Source organism: Oncorhynchus kisutch, linkage group LG22 (genome assembly GCF_002021735.2).
Source record: "Oncorhynchus kisutch isolate 150728-3 linkage group LG22, Okis_V2, whole genome shotgun sequence".
Lineage (NCBI taxonomy): Eukaryota > Metazoa > Chordata > Actinopteri > Salmoniformes > Salmonidae > Oncorhynchus > Oncorhynchus kisutch.
In genome coordinates this window covers 56,214,724-56,239,292 of record NC_034195.2, presented here as the reverse complement: position 1 = coordinate 56,239,292, position 24,569 = coordinate 56,214,724, and the positions used below count along the sequence as shown (strand labels likewise).

At 47.9% G+C, this 24,569-nt stretch overlaps 1 protein-coding gene across 2 annotated transcripts in view; it reads left to right on the top strand.

Annotated features, from left to right (window-relative positions):
- Positions 1–10,040, top strand: part of LOC109883275 (synaptotagmin-7-like) — a 173,330-nt gene extending 163,290 nt beyond the window's left edge. For both annotated transcript variants that reach the window (XM_031802133.1, XM_031802132.1), the window contains 2 exons: positions 8,619–8,818; positions 9,690–10,040. In XM_031802133.1, the coding sequence (XP_031657993.1) occupies positions 8,619–8,818; positions 9,690–9,794 (305 nt within the window). In that variant the 3' untranslated portion in view covers positions 9,795–10,040. The remainder of the gene's footprint in view (positions 1–8,618; positions 8,819–9,689) is intronic.
- Positions 10,041–24,569: the final 14,529 nt, after the last annotated feature.

Sequence of the window (24,569 nt, the reverse complement as noted above, 5' to 3'; positions counted from 1 at the left end):
AGCCTGTACCCAGTGTCCTTCTTCCTCATCATCCTCTCCATGCATCCCTAGTCCCTACCTGTAGTCTGTGCCCAGTGTCCTTCTTCCTCATCATCCTCTCCATGCATCCCTAGTCCCTACCTGTAGCCTGTGCCCAGTGTCCTTCTTCCTCATCATCCTCTCCATGCATCCCTAATCCCTACCTGTAGCCTGTGCCCAGTGTCCTTCTTCCTCATCATCCTCTCCATGCATCCCTAGTCCCTACCTGTAGCCTGTGCCCAGTGTCCTTCTTCCTCATCATCCTCCCCATGCTTCCCTAGTCCCTACCTGTAGTCTGTGCCCAGTGTCCTTCTTCCTCATCATCCTCTCCCTCATCCCTAGTCCCTACCTGTAGTCTGTGCCCAGTGTCCTTCCTCATCATCCTCTCCATGCATCCCTAGTCCCTACCTGTAGTCTGTGCCCAGTGTCCTTCTTCCTCATCATCCTCTCCATGCATCCCTAGTCCCTACCTGTAGCCTGTGCCCAGTGTCCTTCTTCCTCATCATCCTCTCCATGCATCCCTAGTCCCTACCTGTAGCCTGTGCCCAGTGTCCTTCTTCCTCATCATCCTCTCCATGCATCCCTAGTCCCTACCTGTAGCCTGCCTCTGATATAATGCATTTCCACCTCTCACTCATCCCTAATCCCTAACTGTAGCCTGCCTCTGGTATAATGCATTTCCACCTCTCACTCATCCCTAATCCCTACCTGTAGCCTGCCTCTGGTATAATGCATTTCCACCTCTCACTCATCCCTAGTCCCTACCTGTAGCCTGCCTCTGGTATAATGCATTTCCACCTCTCACTCATCCCTAATCCCTACCTGTAGCCTGCCTCTGGTATAATGCATTTCCACCTCTCACTCATCCCTAGTCCCTACCTGTAGCCTGCCTCTGGTATAATGCATTTCCACCTCTCACTCATCCCTAATCCCTACCTGTAGCCTGCCTCTGGTATAATGCATTTCCACCTCTCACTCATCCCTAATCCCTACCTGTAGCCTGCCTCTGGTATAATGCATTTCCACCTCTCACTCATCCCTAATCCCTACCTGTAGCCTGCCTCTGGTATAATGCATTTCCAACTCTCACTCATCCCTAATCCCTACCTGTAGCCTGCCTCTGGTATAATGCATTTCCACCTCTCACTCATCCCTAATCCCTACCTGTAGCCTGCCTCTGGTATAATGCATTTCCACCTCTCACTCATCCCTAATCCCTACCTGTAGCCTGCCTCTGGTATAATGCATTTCCACCTCTCACTCATCCCTAATCCCTACCTGTAGCCTGCCTCTGGTATAATGCATTTCCACCTCTCACTCATCCCTAGTCCCTACCTGTAGCCTGCCTCTGGTATAATGCATTTCCACCTCACACTCATCCCTAGTCCCTACCTGTAGCCTGCCTCTGGTATAATGCATTTTCACCTCTAACTCATCCCTAATCCCTACCTGTAGCCTGCCTCTGGTATAATGCATTTCCACCTCTCACTCATCCCTAATCCCTACCTGTAGCCTGCCTCTGGTATAATGCATTTCCACCTCTCACTCATCCCTAATCCCTACCTGTAGCCTGCCTCTGGTATAATGCATTTCCTCCTCTCACTCATCTGTAATCCCTACCTGTAGCCTGCCTCTGGTATAATGCATTTCCACCTCTCACTCATCCGTAATCCCTACCTGTAGCCTGCCTCTTGTATAATGCATTTCCACCTATCACTCATCCGTAATCCCTACCTGTAGGCTGCCTCTGGTATAATGCATTTTCACCTCTCACTCATCCGTAATCCCTACCTGTAGCCTGCCTCTGGTATAATGCATTTCCTCCTCTCACTCATCTGTAATCCCTACCTGTAGCCTGCCACTGGTATAATGCATTTCCACCTCTCACTCATCCCTAATCCCTACTCGTATCCTGCCTCTGGTATAATGCATTTCCACCTCTCACTCATCCCTAATCCCTACCTGTAGCCTGCCTCTGGTATAATGCATTTCCACCTCTCACTCATCCCTAATCCCTACTCGTATCCTGCCTCTGGTATAATGCATTTCCACCTCTCACTCATCCCTAATCTCTACCTGTAGCCTGCCTCTGGTATAATGCATTTCCACCTCTCACTCATCCCTAATCCCTACCTGTAGCCTGCCTCTGGTATAATGCATTTCCACCTCTCACTCATCCGTAATCCCTACTTGTAGCCTGCCTCTGGTATAATGCATTTCCACCTCTCACTCATCCCTAATCCCTACCTGTAGCCTGCCTCTGGTATAATGCATTTCCACCTCTCACTCATCCCTAATCCCTACCTGTAGCCTGCCTCTGGTATAATGCATTTCCACCTCTCACTCATCCCTAGTCCCTACCTGTAGCCTGCCTCTGGTATAATGCATTTCCACCTCACACTCATCCCTAGTCCCTACCTGTAGCCTGCCTCTGGTATAATGCATTTTCACCTCTCACTCATCCCTAATCCCTACCTGTAGCCTGCCTCTGGTATAATGCATTTCCACCTCTCACTCATCCCTAATCCCTACCTGTAGCCTGCCTCTTGTATAATGCATTTCCACCTCTCACTCATCCGTAATCCCTACCTGTAGCCCGCCTCTGGTATAATGCATTTCCACCTCTCACTCATCCGTAATCCCTACCTGTAGCCTGCCTCTGGTATAATGCATTTCCTCCTCTCACTCATCCCTAATCCCTACCTGTAGCCTGCCTCTGGTATAATGCATTTCCACCTCTCACTCATCCCTAATCCCTACCTGTAGCCTGCCTCTGGTAAAATGCATTTCCACCTCTCACTCATCCCTAATCCCTACCTGTAGCCTGCCTCTGGTATAATGCATTTCCACCTCTCACTCATCCCTAATCCCTACCTGTAGCCTGCCTCTGGTATAATGCATTTCCACCTCTCACTCATCCCTAATCCCTACCTGTAGCCTGCCTCTGGTATAATGCATTTCCACCTCTCACTCATCCCTAATCCCTACCTGTAGCCTGCCTCTGGTATAATGCATTTCCACCTCTCACTCATCCCTAATCCCTACCTGTAGCCTGCCTCTGGTATAATGCATTTCCACCTCTCACTCATCCCTAATCCCTACCTGTAGCCTGCCTCTGGTATAATGCATTTCCACCTCTCACTCATCCCTAGCCCCTACCTGTAGCCTGCCTCTGGTATAATGCATTTCCTCCTCTCACTCATCTGTAATCCCTACCTGTAGCCTGCCACTGGTATAATGCATTTCCACCTCTCACTCATCCCTAATCCCTACTCGTATCCTGCCTCTGGTATAATGCATTTCCACCTCTCACACATCCCTAATCCCTACCTGTAGCCTGCCTCTGGTATAATGCATTTCCACCTCTCACTCATGCCTAATCCCTACCTGTAGCCTGCCTCTGGTATAATGCATTTCCACCTCTCACTCATCCGTAATCCCTACCTGTAGCCTGCCTCTGGTATAATGCATTTCCACCTCTCACTCATCCCTAATCCCTACCTGTAGCCTGCCTCTGGTATAATGCATTTCCACCTCTCTCTCATCCCTAATCCCTACCTGTAGCCTGCCTCTGGTATAATGCATTTCCACCTCTCACTCATCTCTAATCCCTACCTGTAGCCTGCCTCTGGTATAATGCATTTCCACCTCTCACTCATCCGTAATCCCTACCTGTAGCCTGCCTCTGGTATAATGCATTTCCACCTCTCACTCATCCGTAATCCCTACCTGTAGCCTGCCTCTGGTATAATGCATTTCCACCTCTCACTCATCCCTAATCCCTACCTGTAGCTTGCCTCTGGTAAAATGCATTTCCACCTCTCACTCATCCCTAATCCCTACCTGTAGCCTGCCTCTGGTATAATGCATTTCCACCTCTCACTCATCCCTAATCCCTACCTGTAGCCTGCCTCTGGTATAATGCATTTCCACCTCTCACTCATCCCTAATCCCTACCTGTAGCCTGCCTCTGGTATAATGCATTTCCACCTCTCACTCATCCCTAGTCCCTACCTGTAGCCTGCCTCTGGTATAATGCATTTCCACCTCTCACTCATCCCTAATCCCTACCTGTAGCCTGCCTCTGGTATAATGCATTTCCACCTCTCACTCATCCCTAATCCCTACCTGTAGCCTGCCTCTGGTATAATGCATTTCCATCTCTCTCACTATCAGTGTTGCTCGTCCTGAATTAAAATGATATATTGTAACAGATCAGTCTTGCTGGCAAAACACCATTAAATATTGCTAAATTATTTATATATATTTATAGTTATTTAGCTATAGTGTGGAGCTATAGATGTTGCGTAGGAATCACAATAATATCTGAGACATTTCCCGGGGGAAACATTTATACAAGCCCTCTCAATGGCTACTATATGTTGCCATATCAAAATTCTCTGAGCCACCTTGTTGATACAATGTTTCAGTATTCTCAGAGTCACCTTGTTGATACAATGTTTCAGTATTCTCAGAGTCACCTTGTTGATACAATGTTTCAGTATTCTCAGTCACCTTGTTGATACAATGTTTCAGTATTCTCAGAGTCACCTTGTTGATACAATGTTTCAGTATTCTCAGAGTCACCTTGTTGATACAATGTTTCAGTATTCTCAGAGTCACCTTGTTGATACAATGTTTCAGTATTCTCAGTCACCTTGTTGATACAATGTTTCAGTTTTCTCAGAGCCACCTTGTTGATACAATGTTTCAGTATTCTCAGAGTCACCTTGTTGATACAATGTTTCAGCATTCTCAGTCACCTTATTGATACAGGTTACTACAGGTTAGTACAGTTTACTACAGGTTAGTACAGGCTTCTACAGGTTACTAGAGTTTACTACAGGTTACTACAGGTTAGTACAGTTTACTACATGTTACTACAGGTTACTAGAGTTTACTACAGGTTAGTACAGGTTACTACAGGTTAGTCATGGTAGTACAGGTTACTACAGGTTAGTCATGGTAGTACAGGTTACTACAGGTTACTACAGGTTACTAGAGTTTACTACAGGTTAGTCATGGTAGTACAGGTTACTACAGGTTAGGCATGGTAGTACAGCTTACTAGAGTTTACTACAGGTTAGTAAAGGTTACTAGAGTTTACTACAGGTTAGTACAGGTTACTACAGGTTAGTACAGGTTACTACAGGTTACTAGAGTTTACTACAGGTTACTACAGGTTACTACAGGTTAGTACAGGTTACTACAGGTTACTAGAGTTTACTACAGGTTAGTACAGGTTACTACAGCTATAGATGTTGCCTAGGAATCACAATAATATCTGAGACATTTCCCAGGGGAAACATTTATACAAGCCCTCTCAATGGCTACTATGTTGCCATATCAAAATTCTCTGAGCCACCTTGTTGATACAATGTTTCAGTATTCTCAGAGTCACCTTGTTGATACAATGTTTCAGTATTCTCAGAGTCACCTTGTTGATACAATGTTTCAGTATTCTCAGTCACCTTGTTGATACAATGTTTCAGTATTCTCAGAGTCACCTTGTTGATACAATGTTTCAGTATTCTCAGAGTCACCTTGTTGATACAATGTTTCAGTATTCTCAGAGTCACCTTGTTGATACAATGTTTCAGTATTCTCAGTCACCTTATTGATACAGGTTACTACAGGTTAGTACAGTTTACTACAGGTTACTACAGTTTACTACAGGTTAGTACAGGTTACTACAGGTTAGTCATGGTAGTACAGGTTACTACAGGTTACTACAGGTTACTAGAGTTTACTACAGGGTAGTCATGGTAGTACAGGTTACTACAGGTTAGGCATGGTAGTACAGGTTACTAGAGTTTACTACAGGTTAGTAAAGGTTACTAGAGTTTACTACAGGTTAGTAAAGGTTACTACAGGTTAGTACAGGTTACTACAGGTTCCTAGAGTTTACTACAGGTTACTACAGGTTACTACAGGTTAGTACAGGTTACTACAGGTTACTACAGGTTAGTACAGGTTACTACAGGTTACTACAGGTTACTACAGGTTACTACAGGTTACTAGAGTTTACTACAGGTTAGTACAGGTTACTACAGATTACTAGAGTTTACTACAGGTTACTACAGGTTAGTACAGGTTACTACAGGTTAGTACAGTTTACTACAGGTTACTACAGGTTAGAACAGGTTAGAACAGGTTACAACAGGTTACTACAGGTTAGTACAGGTTAGTAGAGTTTACTACAGGTTAGTACAGGTTACTACAGGTTAGTACAGGTTACTACAGGTTACTAGAGTTTACTACAGGTTAGTACAGGTTACTACAGGTTAGTACAGGTTACTACAGGTTACTAGAGTTTACTACAGGTTAGTACAGGTTAGTACAGGTTAGTACAGGTTACTACAGTTTACTACAGGTTAGTACAGGTTACTACAGTTTACTACAGGTTAGTCATGGTAGTACAGGTTACTACAGGTTAGTCATGGTAGTACAGGTTACTACAGGTTACTAGAGTTTACTACAGGTTACTACAGTTTACTACAGGTTAGTAAAGGTTACTAGAGTTTACTACAGGTTAGTAAAGGTTACTACAGGTTAGTACAGGTTAGTACAGGTTACTACAGTTTACTACAGGTTAGTACAGGTTACTACAGTTTACTACAGGTTACTACAGGTTAGTACAGGTTACTACAGGTTAGTACAGGTTAGTACAGGTTACTACAGTTTACTACAGGTTACTACAGGTTACTACAGGTTAGTACAGGTTACTACAGTTTACTACAGGTTACGACAGGTTACTACAGGTTAGTCGACCCAGGAACTCCTGGGAGGGAGTTCCTGGGTCGTCAGTTTGCCTGGGAGGTGGTCCCTGGGTCGTCAGTTTGCCTGGGAGGGAGTTCCTGGGTCGTCAATTTGCCTGGGAGGGGGTTCCTGGGTGATCAGTTTGCCTGGGAGGGATTCCCTGGGTGATCAGTTTGCCTGGGAGGGAGTTCCTGGGTGATCAGTTTGCCTGGGGGGGGGTTCCTGGGTGATCAGTTTGCCTGGGAGGGGGTTCCTGGGTGATCAGTTTGCCTGGGAGGGTGTTCCTGGGTGATCAGTTTGCATGGGAGGGGGTCCCTGGGTCGTCAGTTTGCGTGGGAGGAGGTCCCTGGGTCATCAGTTTGCCTGGGAGGGGGTCCCTGGGTCATCAGTTTGCCTGGGAGGGGGTTCCTGGGTCATCAGTTTGCCTGGGAGGGGTGCCTGGGTCGTCAGTTTGCATGGGAGTGGGTTCCTGGGTTGTCATTTTGCATGGGAGGGAGTTCCTGGGTCGTCAGTTTGCATGGGAGGGAGTTCCTGGGTCGTCATTTTGCCTGGGAGGGAGTTCCTGGGTCGTCAGTTTGCATGGGAGGGGGTTCCTGGTTCATCAGTTTGCATGGGAGGGGGTTCCTGGGTGATCAGTTTGCATGGGAGGGGGTGCCTGGGTCGTCAGTTTGCATGGGAGGGGGTTCCTGGGTCATCAGTTTGCCTGGGAGGGGGTTCCTGGGTGATCAGTTTGCATGGGAGGGGGTGCCTGGGTCGTCAGTTTGCCTGGGAGGGGGTTCCTGGGTCGTCAGTTTGCCTGGGAGGGGGTTCCTGGGTCGTCAGTTTGCCTGGGAGGGGGTTCCTGGGTCGTCAGTTTTCATGGGAGGGAGTTCCTGGGTCGTCAGTTTGCCTGGGAGGAGGTTCCTGGGTCATCAGTTTGCCTGGGAGGGGGTGCCTGGGTTGTCAGTTTGCATGGGAGGGGGTTCCTGGGTTGTCATTTTGCCTGGGAGGGGGTTCCTGGGCAAGAAAAGGGTGAAGACCCCTGAACTCATGGATTAGATATTAATTTGATATTGTTTTAATGTGTCTTGATCTAACCTGTATTCCTCTTCTCCTCCTCCTCCTCCACCACCACCTCCTCTTCCTTCTCCCTCTCCTCCTCCTCCTCCACCTCCACCTCATCCCTCTCCTCCTCCTCCACCTCATCCTCCCTCTCCTCCTCCTCCTCCTCCACGTCCTCCACCTCCACCCCCACCTCCTCTTCCTCCTCCTCCTCTTCTTCCACCTCCTCCTCCACCTCCTCTTCCTCCACCTCCTCCTCCTCCACCTCCGCCACCGCCTCCTCCCCTTCCTCCTTCTCTTCCTCCTCTTCCACCTCCACCTCTTCCTCTTCCACCTCCACCTCTTCCTGTTCCTCCTCCTCCTCCTCCTCCTCCACCTACTCCTCCTCCTCCACCTCCTCTTCCTCTTCCTCCTCCTCCTTCTCCTTCTCCATCTCCTCCTCCACCTCTTCCTCCTCCACCTCTTCCTGTTCCTCCTCCTCCTCCTCCACCTACTCCTCCTCCTCCACCTCCTCTTCCTCTTCCTCCTCCTCCTTCTCCTTCTCCATCTCCTCCTCCACCTCTTCCTCCTCCACCTCTTCCTGTTCCTCCTCCTCCTCCTCCTACTCCTCCACCTCCTCTTCCTCTTCCTCTTCCTCTTCCTCCTCCTCCTCCACCTCATCCACCTCCTCCTCTTCCTCCACCTCTTCGTCCTCCTCCTCCACCTCCTCCTCTTCCTCCACCTCTTCCACCTCCACCTCTTCCTCCTCCTCTTCCTCCTCCTCCTCCTCTTCCTCCACCTCCTCCTCCTCCTCCTTTCAGACCCCTATGTGAAACTTTGGCTGATGCACAAGGACAAACGCATTGAGAAGAAGAAGACAGTGACAATAAAGCGTTGTCTCAACCCCGTCTTCAATGAGTCTTTCCCCTTCGAGGTTCCGGCCCACGTCCTCCGGGAGACCACCATCATCATCACGGTCATGGACAAGGACCGGCTCAGCCGCAACGATGTCATCGGCAAGGTAACCAACTCACCGCTCCCTGCTCATTTTACCTGGGTTAAACCTGAGAACATCCCTGATTGGATTATTTTGATGGACAAAAAAATCTCTCTCTCGCACTCCCTCCCTCTCTCTCTCTGTGTATCTCTCTTTGTCTCTCTCTTTGTCTCTCTCTTTGTCTCTCTCTCTCTCTCTCTCCCCTTCTTTCTCTCTTTTTCTCCATCTCTCCCTACCCTCTCTCCCTCCCTCTCTCTCTATCTCTCTCCCCTTCTTTCTCTCATTCTCTCCATCTCTCTCCCTTCTTTCTCTCTTTCTCTCCATCCTCCATCTCTCCCTACCCCCCTCCCTCCATCTCTTCTCCCCTTCTTTCTCTTCTTTCTCTCCATCTTCTCCCTACCCCCTCTCCCTCCCTCTCTCTCTATCTCTCTCCCCTTTCTTTCCTCTCATTCTCTCCATCTCTCCCTACCCCCTCTCCCTCCATCTCTCTCCCTCTGTCTCTCTTTCTCTCCTATCTCTCCCTACCCCCTCTCCCTCCCTCTCTCTCTATCTCTCTCCCCTTCTTTCTCTCATTTCTCTCCAATCTCTCCCCTACCCCCTCTCCCTCCATCTCTTCTCCCCTTTCTTTCTCTCTTTCTCTCCATCTCTCCCTACCCCTCTCCCTCCCTCTCTCTCTATCTCTCTACCCCTCTTTCTCTCATTCTTCTCCATCTCTCCCTACCCCCTCTCCCTCCTCTCTCTCTATCTCTCTCCCCTTCTTTCTCTCTTTCTCTCCATCTCTCCCTACCCCCTCTCCCTCCCTCTCTCTATCTCTCTCCCCTCTTTCTCTCTTTTTCTCCATCTCTCCCTACCCCCTCTCCCTCCATCTCTCTCTCTCTCTCTCTTTCTTTCTCAGATCTACCTATCATGGAAGAGTGGTCCAGCGGAAGTGAAACACTGGAAGGACATGATGGGCCGGCCGCGTACCAATGTGGCCCAATGGCACGCTCTCAAGGCCTGATGGTCCCGCCTACTTCCTCTTCAGTGACCCCATACCCTCCCCCTCCCTCCAACGTCCAATCCCCATCCTTATGCACAACACTGACTAGCTACCAGGCTGCAAAATACGGGTACAATTAGCCATCCGCTCTCATTACCTTTAGACCCCTCTGCCCTCCTCTGCCCTCCTCTCTTCTCCTCTCTGCCCTCCTCTCTTCTCCTCTCTTCTCCTCTCTGCCCTCCTCTCTTCTCCTCTCTGCCCTCCTCTCTTCTCCTCTCTGCCCTCCTCTTCTCCTCTCTTCTCCTCTCTTCTCCTCTGCCCTCCTCTCTTCTCCTCTGCCCTCCTCTCTTCTCCTCTCTTCTCCTCTCTTCTCCTCTGCCCTCCTCTCTTCTCCTCTCTTCTCCTCTCTGCCCTCCTCTCTTCTCCTCTCTGCCCTCCTCTCTTCTCCTCTCTGCCCTCCTCTGCCCTCCTCTCTTCTCCTCACTTCTCCTCTCTTCTCCTCTGCCCTCCTCTCTTCTCCTCTGCCCTCCTCTCTTCTCCTCTCTTCTCCTCTCTTCTCCTCTGCCCTCCTCTGCCCTCCTCTCTTCTCCTCTCTTCTCCTCTGCCCTCCTCTGCCCTCCTCTCTTCTCCTCTCTTCTCCTCTGCCCTCCTCTGCCCTCCTCTCTTCTCCTCTCTTCTCCTCTCTTCTCCTCTGCCCTCCTCTCTTCTCCTCTCTTCTCCTCTCTTCTCCTCTCTCCTCTCTGCCCTCCTCTCTTCCTCGGTTTCTTCTCATTCACCCCTGTCTCCCTCCGCCACCCTGCCAATGGTCCCCCTGTTTCTGTCTGTCTGTCCTTATGTTGAGCTCTGACGTGTGGTTTGTCTCTTCCCCACTGCAGCCTCTACTAGCCTACTGTAGGTACGGTGCCATTTTGGCCACTGCAACGATGTCCCATGGAATCACAGAAAATCTTTAAATCAAATAGTGCCATTATAAACAAATATTCCAAGTAACAGTAATATGAGTGTAAAGTAATTCTGAGACAGACAAAACACCTCTAGAAAATAATCTGTATGGAAATGGTGTCCCTGTCCTTCTCTCCTTCTCTCCTCTGTGATGTCTCCCTCTCCTTCTCTCCTGTGTGATGTCCCCCTCTCCTTTTCTTCTCTTCCTGTATGTGTCTTTTATTGGTTGGAATTGTCCCAGCCATCTCTCTCTCTCTTTCTGAACGTGTCTACCCTCTCTATCTTTTCTCCTTGTTATGACCTTCTCTCTCTTCTCTGGAAAGTGGAATAATGTTCAACTGAAGTTGTAGAGAGAAAGAAACCAATCAATACTGTTTGTGATGATGACATAACCTGAAGATCGCTGGACAGCAAATGGAATTATTGACATTTGATGCTGTTGTCTCTCTCTCTCTCTCTCTCTCTCTCTCTCTCTCTCTCTGTCTCTCTGTCTCTCTGTCTCTCTGTCTCTCTGTCTGTCTGTCTGTCTCTCTCTCTCTCTCTCTCTTTGTCTGTCTCTCTCTCTCTTTGTCTGTCTCTCTCTCTCTTTGTCTCTTTCTCCCTCTTTGTCTCTTTCTCCCTCTCTTTGTCTCTTTCTCCCTCTCTTTGTCTCTTTCTCCCTCTCTTTGTCTCTTTCTCCCTCTCTTTGTCTCTTTCTCCCTCTCTTTGTCTCTTTCTCCCTCTCTTTGTCTCTTTCTCCCTCTCTTTGTCTCTTTCTCCCTCTCTCCCTCTCTCTCCCTCTCCCTCTCTCCCTCTCTCTCCCTCTCTCTCTCTCCCTCTCTCTCTCTCTCCCTCTCTCTCGCTCTCTCTCTCTCCCTCTCTCTGGCACAATATTAGTGACTCTCCCCTTTGCTGGACCCCTTGTTGTCTGTGTGCTGTGGGTGCTGTGTTGTAGCTCCAAAAAGCGTATAGATGATTAAAAAACTAACTGAATGAACTGATCTTTGAGCTGAACTACGGAACACTTCTTCCTGCCGTTCCCAGGGAAACAGCCCTGACAACGATTGGACAGAGAAAAAAGAGGATGATGAAACAACAACAACACGAAAAGAAAATACAACAAAAAATTATGTCATTTTTCATAAAAATGAAGAATACTGAAGAATACAATTCAAAATGTTATTACAATGTAAAGATGATGTGGTATATATAAGAAGCAAAAACAAAAGCTGTTTAATTGTGTGTGTGTGGTGTGTGTGTGTGTGTGTGTGTGTGGTGTGTGTGTGGTGTGTGTGTGTGGTGTGTGTGTGGTGTGTGGTGTGTGGTGTGTGTGTGTGTGTGTGTGTTCACTGACGCAGCACACCATTCAAACATCCGACAGGATATCTTCTTCTATCTCTTCATCAACATACACCTAGATAATACATTATATTATTATACATCATATATCAAACTGGTTTCTCTTTCCCCTCTTTCTTTAGCCCCTTATTACAACTACAGCTTTGGGGGAAATGTATCTGCACTTCTTTTATTAAATGTAATAATAATACTAACAATAACAATAACAGTTTTATCGATGTTAATAATAACACTGATAATGCTGCTGATGGTAATGAAGGTGATCATCAGTAGAATGGAGAGGTCAGGAAGGTATGTAGTCTAGCCTGGAGGTCAGGAGGTTATGCAGTCTAGTCTGTGGTAGTCTGGAGGTCAGGAGGTTATGTAGTCTAGTCTGGAGGTCAGGAGGTTATGCAGTCTAGTCTGGAGGTCAGGAGGTTATGTAGTCTAGTCTGGAGGTCAGGAGGTTATGCAGTCTAGTCTGGAGGTCAGGAGGTTATGTAGTCTAGTCTGGAGGTCAGGAGGTTATGTAGTCTAGTCTGGAGGTCAGGAGGTTATGTTGTCTAGTCTGGAGGCCAGGAGGTTATGTTGTCTAGTCTGGAGGTCAGGAGGTTATGTAGTCTAGTCTGGAGGTTAGGGGGTTATGTAGTCTAGTCTGTGGTAGTCAGGAGGTTATGTAGTATAGTCTGTGGTAGTTAGGAGGTTATGTAGTCTAGTCTGGAGGTCAGGAGGTTATGTTGTCTAGTCTGGAGGCCAGGAGGTTATGTTGTCTAGTCTGGAGGTCAGGAGGTTATGTAGTCTAGTCTGGAGGTTAGGGGGTTATGTAGTCTAGTCTGTGGTAGTCAGGAGGTTATGTAGTATAGTCTGTGGTAGTTAGGAGGTTATGTAGTCTAGTCTGGAGGTTATGTAGTCTAGTCTGGAGGTCAGGAGGTTATGTAGTCTAGTCTGTGGTAGTCAGGAGGTAATGTAGTCTAGTCTGTGGTAGTCAGGAGGTTATGTAGTCTAGTCTGGAGATTATGTAGTCTAGTCTGGAGGTCAGGAGGTTATGTAGTCTAGTCTGTGGTAGTCAGGTGGTTATGTAGTCTAGTCTGGAGATCAGGAGGATATGTAGTCTAGTCTGGAGGTCAGGAGGTTATGTAGTCTAGTCTGGAGGTCAGGAGGTTATGTAGTCTAGTCTGGAGGTCAGGAGGTTATGTAGTCTAGTCTGGAGGTCAGGAGGTTATGTAGACTAGTCTGGAGGTCAGGAGGTTATGTAGTCTAGTCTGGAGGTCAGGAGGTTATGTAGTCTAGTCTGGAGGTCAGGAGGTTATGTAGTCTAGTCTGGAGGTCAGGAGGTTATGTAGTCTAGTCTGGAGATCAGGAGGTTATGTAGTCTAGTCTGGAGGTCAGGAGGTTATGTAGTCTAGTCTGGAGGTCAGGAGGTTATGCAGTCTAGTCTGGAGGTCAGGAGGTTATGTAGTCTAGTCTGGAGGTCAGGAGGTTATGTAGTCTAGTCTGGAGGTCAGGAGGTTATGTAGTCTAGTCTGGAGGTCAGGAGGTTATGTAGTCTAGTCTGTGGTAGTCAGGAGGTTATGTAGTCTAGTCTGGAGATCAGGAGGATATGTAGTCTAGTCTGGAGGTCAGGAGGTTATGTAGTCTAGTCTGGAGGTAAGGCGGTTATGTAGTCTAGTCTGGAGGTCAGGAGGTTATGTAGTCTAGTCTGGAGGTCAGGAGGTTATGTAGACTAGTCTGGAGGTCAGGAGGTTATGTAGTCTAGTCTGGAGGTCAGGAGGTTATGTAGTCTAGTCTGGAGGTCAGGAGGTTATGTAGTCTAGTCTGTGGTGGTCAGGAGGTTGTGTAGTCTAGTCTGGAGGTTATGTAGTCTAGTCTGGGGGTCAGGAGGTTATGTCAGTCTAGTCTATGGTGGTCAGGAGGCTATGTAGTTTAGCCTATCGTGGTCTGGAGGTCAGGAGGTTGCGTCGTCTAGTCTGGAGGTTATGTAGTCTAGTCTGTGGTGGTCAGGAGGTTATGTAGTCTAGTCTGTGGTAGTCAGGAGGTAATGTAGTCTAGTCTGGAGGTCAGGACGTTATGTTGTCTAGTCTGTGGTAGTCAGGAGGTTATGTTGTCTAGCCTGGAGGTCAGGAGGTTATGCAGTCTAGTCTGTGGTAGTCTGGCGTTCAGGAGGTTATGTAGTCTAGTCTGGAGGTTATGTAGTCTAGTCAGGAGGTTATGTAGTCTAGTCTGTGGTAATCTGGAGGTTATGTAGTCTAGTCTGGAGGTTATGTAGTCTAGCCTGGAGGTCAGGAGGTTATGCAGTCTAGTCTGTGGTAGTCTGGAGGTCAGGAGGTTATGTAGTCTAGCCTGGAGGTCAGGAGGTTATGCAGTCTAGCCTGGAGGTCAGGAGGTTATGCAGTCTAGTCTGTGGTAGTCTGGAGGTTATGTAGTCTAGTCTGGAGGTTATGTAGTCTAGCCTGGAGGTCAGGAGGTTATGCAGTCTAGTCTGTGGTAGTCTGGAGGTCAGGAGGTTATGTAGTCTAGCCTGGAGGTCAGGAGGTTATGCAGTCTAGTCTGTGGTAGTCTGGAGGTCAGGAGGTTATGCAGTCTAGTCTGTGGTGGTCAGGAGATTATGTAGTCTAGTCTGTGGTAGTCTGGAGGTCAGGAGGTTATGCAGTCTAGTCTGTGGTAGTCTGGAGGTGAGGAGGTTATGTAGTCTAGCCTGGAGGTCAGGAGGTTATGCAGTCTAGTCTGTGGTAGTCTGGAGGTCAGGAGGTTATGTAGTCTAGCCTGGAGGTCAGGAGGTTATGCAGTCTAGTCTGTGGTAGTCTCGAGGTCAGGAGGTTATGTAGTCTAGTCTGTGGTGGTCAGGAGGTTATGTAGTCTAGTCTGGAGGTCAGGAGGTTATGTTGTCTAGTCTGGAGGTCAGGAGGTTATGCAGTCTAGTCTGGAGGTCAGGAGGTTATGTAGTCTAGTCTGGAGGTCAGGAGGTTATGTAGTCTAGCCTGGAGGTCAGGAGATAATGCAGTCTAGTCTGTGGTAGTCTGGAGGTCAGGAGGTTATGTAGTCTAGTCTGGAGGTCAGGAGGTTATGCAGTCTAGTCTGGAGGTCAGGAGGTTATATAGTCTAGCCTGGAGGTCAGGAGGTTATGTAGTCTAGCCTGGAGGTCAGGAGGTTATGCAGTCTAGCCTGGAGGTCAGGAGGTTATGCAGTCTAGTCTGTGGTAGTCTGGAGGTTATGTAGTCTAGTCTGGAGGTTATGTAGTCTAGCCTGGAGGTCAGGAGGTTATGCAGTCTAGTCTGTGGTAGTCTGGAGGTCAGGAGGTTATGTAGTCTAGCCTGGAGGTCAGGAGGTTATGCAGTCTAGTCTGTGGTGGTCAGGAGATTATGTAGTCTAGTCTGTGGTAGTCTGGAGGTCAGGAGGTTATGCAGTCTAGTCTGTGGTAGTCTGGAGGTGAGGAGGTTATGTAGTCTAGCCTGGAGGTCAGGAGGTTATGCAGTCTAGTCTGTGGTAGTCTGGAGGTCAGGAGGTTATGTAGTCTAGCCTGGAGGTCAGGAGGTTATGCAGTCTAGTCTGTGGTAGTCTCGAGGTCAGGAGGTTATGTAGTCTAGTCTGTGGTGGTCAGGAGGTTATGTAGTCTAGTCTGGAGGTCAGGAGGTTATGTTGTCTAGTCTGGAGGTCAGGAGGTTATGCAGTCTAGTCTGGAGGTCAGGAGGTTATGTAGTCTAGTCTGGAGGTCAGGAGGTTATGTAGTCTAGTCTGGAGGTCAGGAGGTTATGTAGTCTAGCCTGGAGGTCAGGAGATAATGCAGTCTAGTCTGTGGTAGTCTGGAGGTCAGGAGGTTATGTAGTCTAGTCTGGAGGTCAGGAGGTTATGCAGTCTAGTCTGGAGGTCAGGAGGTTATATAGTCTAGCCTGGAGGTCAGGAGGTTATGTAGTCTAGCCTGGAGGTCAGGAGATAATGCAGTCTAGTCTGTGGTAGTCTGGAGGTCAGGAGGTTATGTAGTCTAGTCTGGAGGTCAGGAGGTTATGCAGTCTAGTCTGGAGGTCACGAGGTTATATAGTCTAGCCTGGAGGTCAGGAGGTTATGTAGTCTAGCCTGGAGGTCAGGAGGTTATGTAGTCTAGCCTGGAGGTCAGGAGATAATGCAGTCTAGTCTGTGGTAGTCTGGAGGTCAGGAGGTTATGCAGTCCAGCCAAGTCAGCTGATGCTGTGTTTGATAGGCGTTGTTAGGGAAGTCACCTGGGATTCTCTAACCTGGAGGTAATGACACAGTATGAGTGAAGCAGCCTTTTAGAGAAACTACAATACCTAGCTACTCTGAACTACAATACCCATGGAGACACACTGCTCAGTTAATACTCTCAACTACAATACCCATGGAGAAACACTGCTGAATAAACAATAAATACTCTGAACTACAATACCCATGGAGACACACTGCTCAGTAAATACTCTGAACTACAATACCCATGGGGACACACTGCTGAATAAACAATAAATACTCTGAACTACAATACCCATGGAGACACACTGCTCAGTTAATACTCTGAACTACAATACCCATGGAGACACACTGCTCCAATAAACAATAAATACTCTGAACTACAATAGCCATGTAATACTGAGCCACTTCCAAGCCTTTCTGTCCTGCTTGGAAGACAGGGACAAGGCAACCACTTGATTTGTCTGTCTGTGACTGTGAGGGTAACGTGGAAGACAGGGACAAGGCAACCACTTGATTTGTCTGTCTGTGACTGTGAGGGTAACGTGGAAGACGGGGATCCACTTGATTTGTCTGTCTGTCTGTGAGGGTAACGTGGAAGACAGGGACAAGGCAACCACTTGATTTGTCTGTCTGTCTGTGAGGGTAACGTGGAAGACAGGGGATCCACTTGATTTGTCTGTCTGTCTGTGAGGGTAACGTGGAAGACGGGGGATCCACTTGATTTGTCTGTCTGTCTGTGAGGGTAACGTGGAAGACAGGAGATCCACTTGATTTGTCTGTCTGTGACTGTGAGGGTAACGTGGAAGACAGGGACAAGGCAACCACTTGATTTGTCTGTCTGTGACTGTGAGGGTGACGTGGAAGACAGGGACAAGGCAACCACTTGATTTGTCTGTCTGTCTGTGAGGGTAACGTGGAAGACGGGGGATCCACTTGATTTGTCTGTCTGTCTGTGAGGGTAACGTGGAAGACGGGGATCCACTTGATGTGTCTGTCTGTGACTGTGAGGGTAACGTGGAAGACAGGGACAAGGCAACCACTTGATTTGTCTGTCTGTCTGTGAGGGTAACGTGGAAGACGGGGGAACCACTTGATTTGTCTGTCTGTCTGTGAGGGTAACGTGGAAGACGGGGGATCCACTTGATTTGTCTGTCTGTCTGTGAGGGTAACGTGGAAGACGGGGGATACACTTGATTTGTCTGTCTGTGTCTGTGAGGGTAACGTGGAAGACGGGGGATCCACTTGATTTGTCTGTCTGTCTGTGAGGGTAACGTGGAAGACGGGGGATACACTTGATTTGTCTGTCTGTCTGTGAGGGTAACGTGGAAGACAGGGGATCCACTTGATTTGTCTGTCTGTGACTGTGAGGGTAACGTGGAAGACGGGGGATCCACTTGATTTGTCTGTCTGTCTGTGAGGGTAACGTGGAAGACGGGGGATACACTTGATTTGTCTGTCTGTGTCTGTGAGGGTAACGTGGAAGACGGGGGATCCACTTGATTTGTCTGTCTGTCTGTGAGGGTAACGTGGAAGACGGGGGATACACTTGATTTGTCTGTCTGTCTGTGAGGGTAACGTGGAAGACAGGGGATCCACTTGATTTGTCTGTCTGTGACTGTGAGGGTAACGTGGAAGACGGGGGATCCACTTGATTTGTCTGTCTGTGACTGTGAGGGTAACGTGGAAGACGGGGGATCCACTTGATTTGTCTGTCTGTCTGTGAGGGTAACGTGGAAGACGGGGGATCCACTTGATTTGTCTGTCTGTGTCTGTGAGGGTAACGTGGAAGACGGGGGATCCACTTGATTTGTCTGTCTGTGTCTGTGAGGGTAACGTGGAAGACGGGGGATCCACTTGATTTGTCTGTCTGTCTGTGAGGGTAACGTGGAAGACAGGGGATCCACTTGATTTGTCTGTCTGTCTGTGAGGGTAACGTGGAAGAAGGGGGATCCACTTGATTTGTCTGTCTGTCTGTGAGGGTAACGTGGAAGACGGGGGATCCACTTGATTTGTCTGTCTGTCTGTGAGGGTATCGTGGAAGACGGGGGATCCACTTGATTTGTCTGTCTGTCTGTCTGTGAGGGTAACGTGGAAGACAGGGGATCCACTTGATTTGTCTGTCTGTCTGTGAGGGTAACGTGGAAGACGGGGGATCCACTTGATTTGTCTGTCTGTCTGTGAGGGTAACGTGGAAGACGGGGGATCCACTTGATTTGTCTGTCTGTCTGTGAGGGTAACGTGGAAGACGGGGGAACCACTTGATTTGTCTGTCTGTCTGTGAGGGTAACGTGGAAGACGGGGGAACCACTTGATGTGTCTGTCTGTGAGGGTAACGTGGAAGACGGGGGAACCACTTGATGTGTCTGTCTGTGAGGGTAACGTGGAAGACGGGGGATCCACTTGATGTGTCTGTCTGTGAGGGTAACGTGGAAGACGGGGGAACCACTTGATGTGTCTGTCTGTGAGGGTAACGTGGAAGACGGGGGATCCACTTGATGTGTCTGTCTGTGAGGGTAACGTGGAAGACGGGGGATCCACTTGATGTGTCTGTCTGTGAGGGTAACGTGGAAGACGGGGGAACCACTTGATGTGTCTGTCTGTGAGGGTAACGTGGAAGACGGGGGATCCACTTGATGTGTCTGTCTGTGAGGGTAACGTGGAAGACGGGGGAACCACTTGATGTGTCTGTCTGTGAGGGTAACGTGGAAGACGGGGGAACCACTTGATTTGTCTGTCTGTGAGGGTAACGTGGAAGACGGGGGAACCACTTGATGTGTCTGTCTGTGAGGGTAACGTGGAAGACGGGGGATCCACTTGATGTGTCTGTCTGTGAGGGTAACGTGGAAGACGGGGGATCCACTTGATGTGTCTGTCTGTGAGGGTAACGTGGAAGACGGGGGATCCACTTGATGTGTCTGTCTGTGAGGGTAACGTGGAAGACGGGGGAACCACTTGATGTGTCTGTCTGTGAGGGTAACGTGGAAGACGGGGGAACCACTTGATGTGTCTGTCTGTGAGGGTAACGTGGAAGACGGGGGATCCACTTGATGTGTCTGTCTGTGAGGGTAACGTGGAAGACGGGGGAACCACTTGATGTGTCTGTCTGTGAGGGTAACGTGGAAGACGGGGGATCCACTTGATGTGTCTGTCTGTGAGGGTAACGTGGAAGACGGGGGAACCACTTGATGTGTCTGTCTGTCTGTGAGGGTAACGTGGAAGACGGGGGAACCACTTGATGTGTCTGTCTGTGAGGGTAACGTGGAAGACGGGGGAACCACTTGATGTGTCTGTCTGTGAGGGTAACGTGGAAGACTGGGGATCCACTTGATGTGTCTGTCTGTGAGGGTAACGTGGAAGACGGGGGATCCACTTGATGTGTCTGTCTGTGAGGGTAACGTGGAAGACGGGGGAACCACTTGATGTGTCTGTCTGTGAGGGTAACGTGGAAGACGGGGGAACCACTTGATGTGTCTGTCTGTGAGGGTAACGTGGAAGACGGGGGAACCACTTGATGTGTCTGTCTGTGAGGGTAACGTGGAAGACGGGGGAACCACTTGATGTGTCTGTCTGTGAGGGTAACGTGGAAGACGGGGGAACCACTTGATGTGTCTGTCTGTGAGGGTAACGTGGAAGACGGGGGATCCACTTGATGTGTCTGTGTCTGTGAGGGTATCGTGGAAGACGGGGGATCCACTTGATGTGTCTGTCTGTGAGGGTAACGTGGAAGACGGGGGATCCACTTGATGTGTCTGTCTGTGAGGGTAACGTGGAAGACGGGGGATCCACTTGATGTGTCTGTCTGTCTGTGAGGGTAACGTGGAAGACGGGGGATCCACTTGATGTGTCTGTCTGTGAGGGTAACGTGGAAGACGGGGGATCCACTTGATGTGTCTGTCTGTGAGGGTAACGTGGAAGACGGGGGAACCACTTGATGTGTCTGTCTGTGAGGGTAACGTGGAAGACGGGGGCAGGGTAAACCCCTATGTGTAATGTTCAGAAGGCAGCATCTGTATTTTTCTGCTAATGCTGATTGTGTTCTTCTGTTTCTGTCCCGTCCTGACCTCATCAACCCAGAACACTTTGCTCAGGGTTTTCTCTGCACAGCATATTTATTTTTTGCAACATTCAGTTGTGATGCCATGGAGGCGCTCTTTTTTGGTGTAGGCAACTTTGACAGGAAATCATATGGAAACTAGTACTGTGATTTGTAAGAGAACATCAGACCCACAGACAGTCAGTGTACATTTATATCAAAGTGCACAACACAGTGTATCTGTATGCTAGTATCTCAGTGAGTCTCTGCCTCTCCCTCCCTCCCTCCCTCCCTCCTCTCTCTCTCTCTCTCCTCTCTCTCTCTCCTCTCTCTCTCTCCTCTCTCTCTCTCCTCTCTCTCCCCCCTCTCTCCTCTCTCTCCCCCCCTCTCTCCCTCTCCCCTCCTCTCTCTCACTCCTCTCTCTCTCCCTCTCCCTCCTCTCCTCCCCTCCTCTCCCCCCTCTCTCCCTCACTCCTCCCCTCCCTCCTCTCCCCCCCTCTCTCCCTCACTCCTCTCTCTCTCTCTCTCTCTGCACTCCTCTCTCCCTATTTGACAGCCTAGTGGCCAGGGTGTTACAGCATGGAGGGACAGAGGAACCCAGTTTTGACAGCCTGGGGGTAGGGGGATAGGGAGTAGGGGGAACGGAGTAGGGGAAAGGGAGATAGGTAGGTAGGGAGTAGGAAGGAGGGGAGGAGGGGGTTGGGAGGAAGGGAGGTAGTAAGGTTAGGCACTAGGCTTGTTGTTCTATGGTGAGACTGCAGAGTAGCATCAGGTCACGTGACTGAGGACAAAATTCTATTCAGAACAGCATAAGAGAACTCTGGTGTGTTTCTATCAACATGTATCGGCAGGAGCTCTCTCTCTCCTCTCTCTCTCTCTCTCTCTCTCTCTCTCTCTCTCTCTCTCTCTCTCTCTCTCTCTCTCTCTCTCTCTCTCTCTCTCTCTCTCTCTCTCTCTCTCTCTCTCTCTCTCCTCCCCACTCCTCCCCACTCCTCCCCACTCCTCCCCACTCCTCCCCTCTCCTCCCCTCTCCTCCCCTCTCTCCCTCCCTCTCTCTCCTCTCCTCTCCTCTCCTCTCCTCTCCTCTCCTCTCCTCTCCTCTCCTCTCCTCTCCTCTCCTCTCCTCTCCTCTCCTCTCCTCTCCTCTCTCCTCTCTCTTGTGTTGTTTAATAATTACAGTACTGCAGGGTTGTGTTTAATAATTACAGTACTGCAGGGTTGTGTTGTTTAATAATTACAGGACTGCAGGGTTGTGTTGTTTAATAATTACAGTACTGCAGGGTTGTGTTGTTTAATAATTACAGTACTGCAGGGTTGTGTTGTTTAATAATTACAGTACTGCAGGGTTGTGTTGTTTAATAATTACAGGACTGCAGGGTTGTGTTGTTTAATAATTACAGTACTGCAGGGTTGTGTTGTTTAATAATTACAGTACTGCAGGGTTGTGTTGTTTAATAATTACAGTACTGCAGGGTTGTACAGCTTGGTCATAATGCTTTGTGACTCATACCAGCTGGCTTGTTGGGGAAATAATGTGTTCCTAAGAACACAAATGACTGTCAACATTGTGGTAGTTTCATCACTAGTTTTGCAGTTGTGTGGTGGGAGTTGAACTCAACGTAATTATGTAGCTAGTTACCTAGTCAAGCTAATTTCCTTAGTTAGATTGTCGTGAAATTACTTTCCTCTCAGCTTTTCTGTGTAAGTCATAGCTTGTAGCTTAGCTAGCTTTATCTATGGAGTAGCTTCTCCAAAATTGATTATGGAGAAAACTATGTAGATTCACACAGTATGGAGAACAGTATGTAGCTTCACACAGTATGGAGAACAGTATGTAGCTTTACACAGTATGGTATGGAGAACAGTATGTAGCTTTACACAGTATGGAGAACAGTATGTAGCTTTACACAGTATGGAGAACAGTATGTAGCTTTACACAGTATGGTATGGAGAACAGTATGTAGCTTCACACAGTATGGAGAACAGTATGTAGCTTTGCAGAGTTTGGAGAACAGTATGGAGAACAGTATGGAGAACAGTATGGAGAACAGTATGGGGAACAGTATGGAGAACAGTATGGAGAACAGTATGGAGAACAGTATGGAGAACATATAGAGAACAGTATAGAGAACAGTATAGAGAACAGTATGGGGAACAGTATAGAGAACAGTATGGGGAACAGTATAGAGAACAGTATGGAGAACAGTATGGAGAACAGTATGGAGAACAGTATGGAGAACAGTATAGAGAACATATAGAGAACAGTATAGAGAACAGTATAGAGAACAGTATGGGGAACAGTATGGGGAACAGTATGGGGAACAGTATAGAGAACAGTATGGAGAACAGTATGGAGAACAGTATTGAGAACAGTATGGGGAACAGTATAGAGAACAGTATGGGGAACAGTATAGAGAACAGTATGGAGAACAGTATGGAGAACAGTATGGAGAACAGTATGGAGAACATATAGAACAGTATAGAGAACAGTATGGAGAACAGTATAGAGAACAGTATGGGGAACAGTATAGAGGACAGTATGGGGAACAGTATAGAGAACATATAGAGAACAGTATGGAGAACAGTATAGAGAACAGTATGGAGAACAGTATAGAGAACATATAGAGAACAGTATGGGGAACAGTATAGAGAACAGTATGGAGAACAGTATGGAGAACAGTATGGAGAACATATAGAGAACAGTATAGAGAACATATAGAGAACAGTATAGAGAACAGTATAGAGAACAATATGGGGAACAGTATAGAGAACAGTATGGAGAACAGTATAGAGAACATATAGAGAACATATAGAGAACAGTATAGAGAACAGTATAGAGAACATATAGAGAACAGTATGGAGAACAGTATAGAGAACATATAGAGAACAGTATGGGGAACAGTATAGAGAACAGTATGGAGAACAGTATGGAGAACAGTATGGAGAACATATAGAGAACAGTATGGAGAACAGTATAGAGAACATATAGAGAACAGTATGGAGAACAGTATAGAGAACAATATGGGGAACAGTATGGAGAACATATAGAGAACAGTATGGGGAACAGTATAGAGAACAGTATGGAGAACAGTATGGAGAACAGTATGGAGAACATATAGAACAGTGTGGAGAATTATTATTACTATTATCTCAGACAGTAACAGGGACAGTAATTGTTACCTCAGACAGTAACAGGGACAGTAATTGTTACCTCAGACAGTAACTGTTACCTCAGACAGTAACAGGGACAGTAACTGTTACCTCAGACAGTAACTGTTATCTCAGACAGTAACAGGGACAGTAACTGTTACCTCAGACAGTAACAGGGACAGTAATTGTTACCTCAGACAGTAACTGTTACCTCAGACAGTAACAGGGACAGTAACTATTATCTCAGACAGTAACTATTATCTCCGACAGTAACAGGGACAGTAATTGTTACCTCAGACAGTAAGAGGGACAGTAATTGTTACCTCAGACAGTAACTGTTATCTCAGACAGTAACAGGGACAGTAACTGTTACCTCAGACAGTAACAGGGACAGTAATTGTTACCTCAGACAGTAACTGTTATCTCAGACAGTAACAGGGACAGTAACTGTTACCTCAGACAGTAACAGGGACAGTAATTGTTACCTCAGACAGTAACAGGGACAGTAATTGTTACCTCAGACAGTAACTGTTACCTCAGACAGTAACAGGGACAGTAATTGTTACCTCAGACAGTAACAGGGACAGTAATTGTTACCTCAGACAGTAACTGTTACCTCAGACAGTAACAGGGACAGTAATTGTTACCTCAGACAGTAACTGTTATCTCAGACAGTAACAGGGTCAGTAACTGTTACCTCAGACAGTAACAGGGACAGTAATTGTTACCTCAGACAGTAACTGTTATCTCAGACAGTAACAGATATCCCAGTCAGTAACAGGGACAGTAGCTGTTATCTCAGACACTAAAAGGGACAGTAGCTGTTATCTCAGACAGTAACTGTTATCTCAGACAGTAACAGGGACAGTAACTGTTACCTCAGACAGTAACAGGGACAGTAACTGTTACCTCAGACAGTAACTGTTACCTCAGACAGTAACAGGGACAGTAACTGTTACCTCAGACAGTAACTGTTACCTCAGACAGTAACAGGGACAGTAACTGTTACCTCAGACAGTAACTGTTACCTCAGACAGTAACTGTTACCTCAGACAGTAACAGGGACAGTAACTGTTACCTCAGACAGTAACTGTTACCTCAGACAGTAGCGGTTACCTCAGACAGTAACAGGGACAGTAACTGTTACCTCAGAC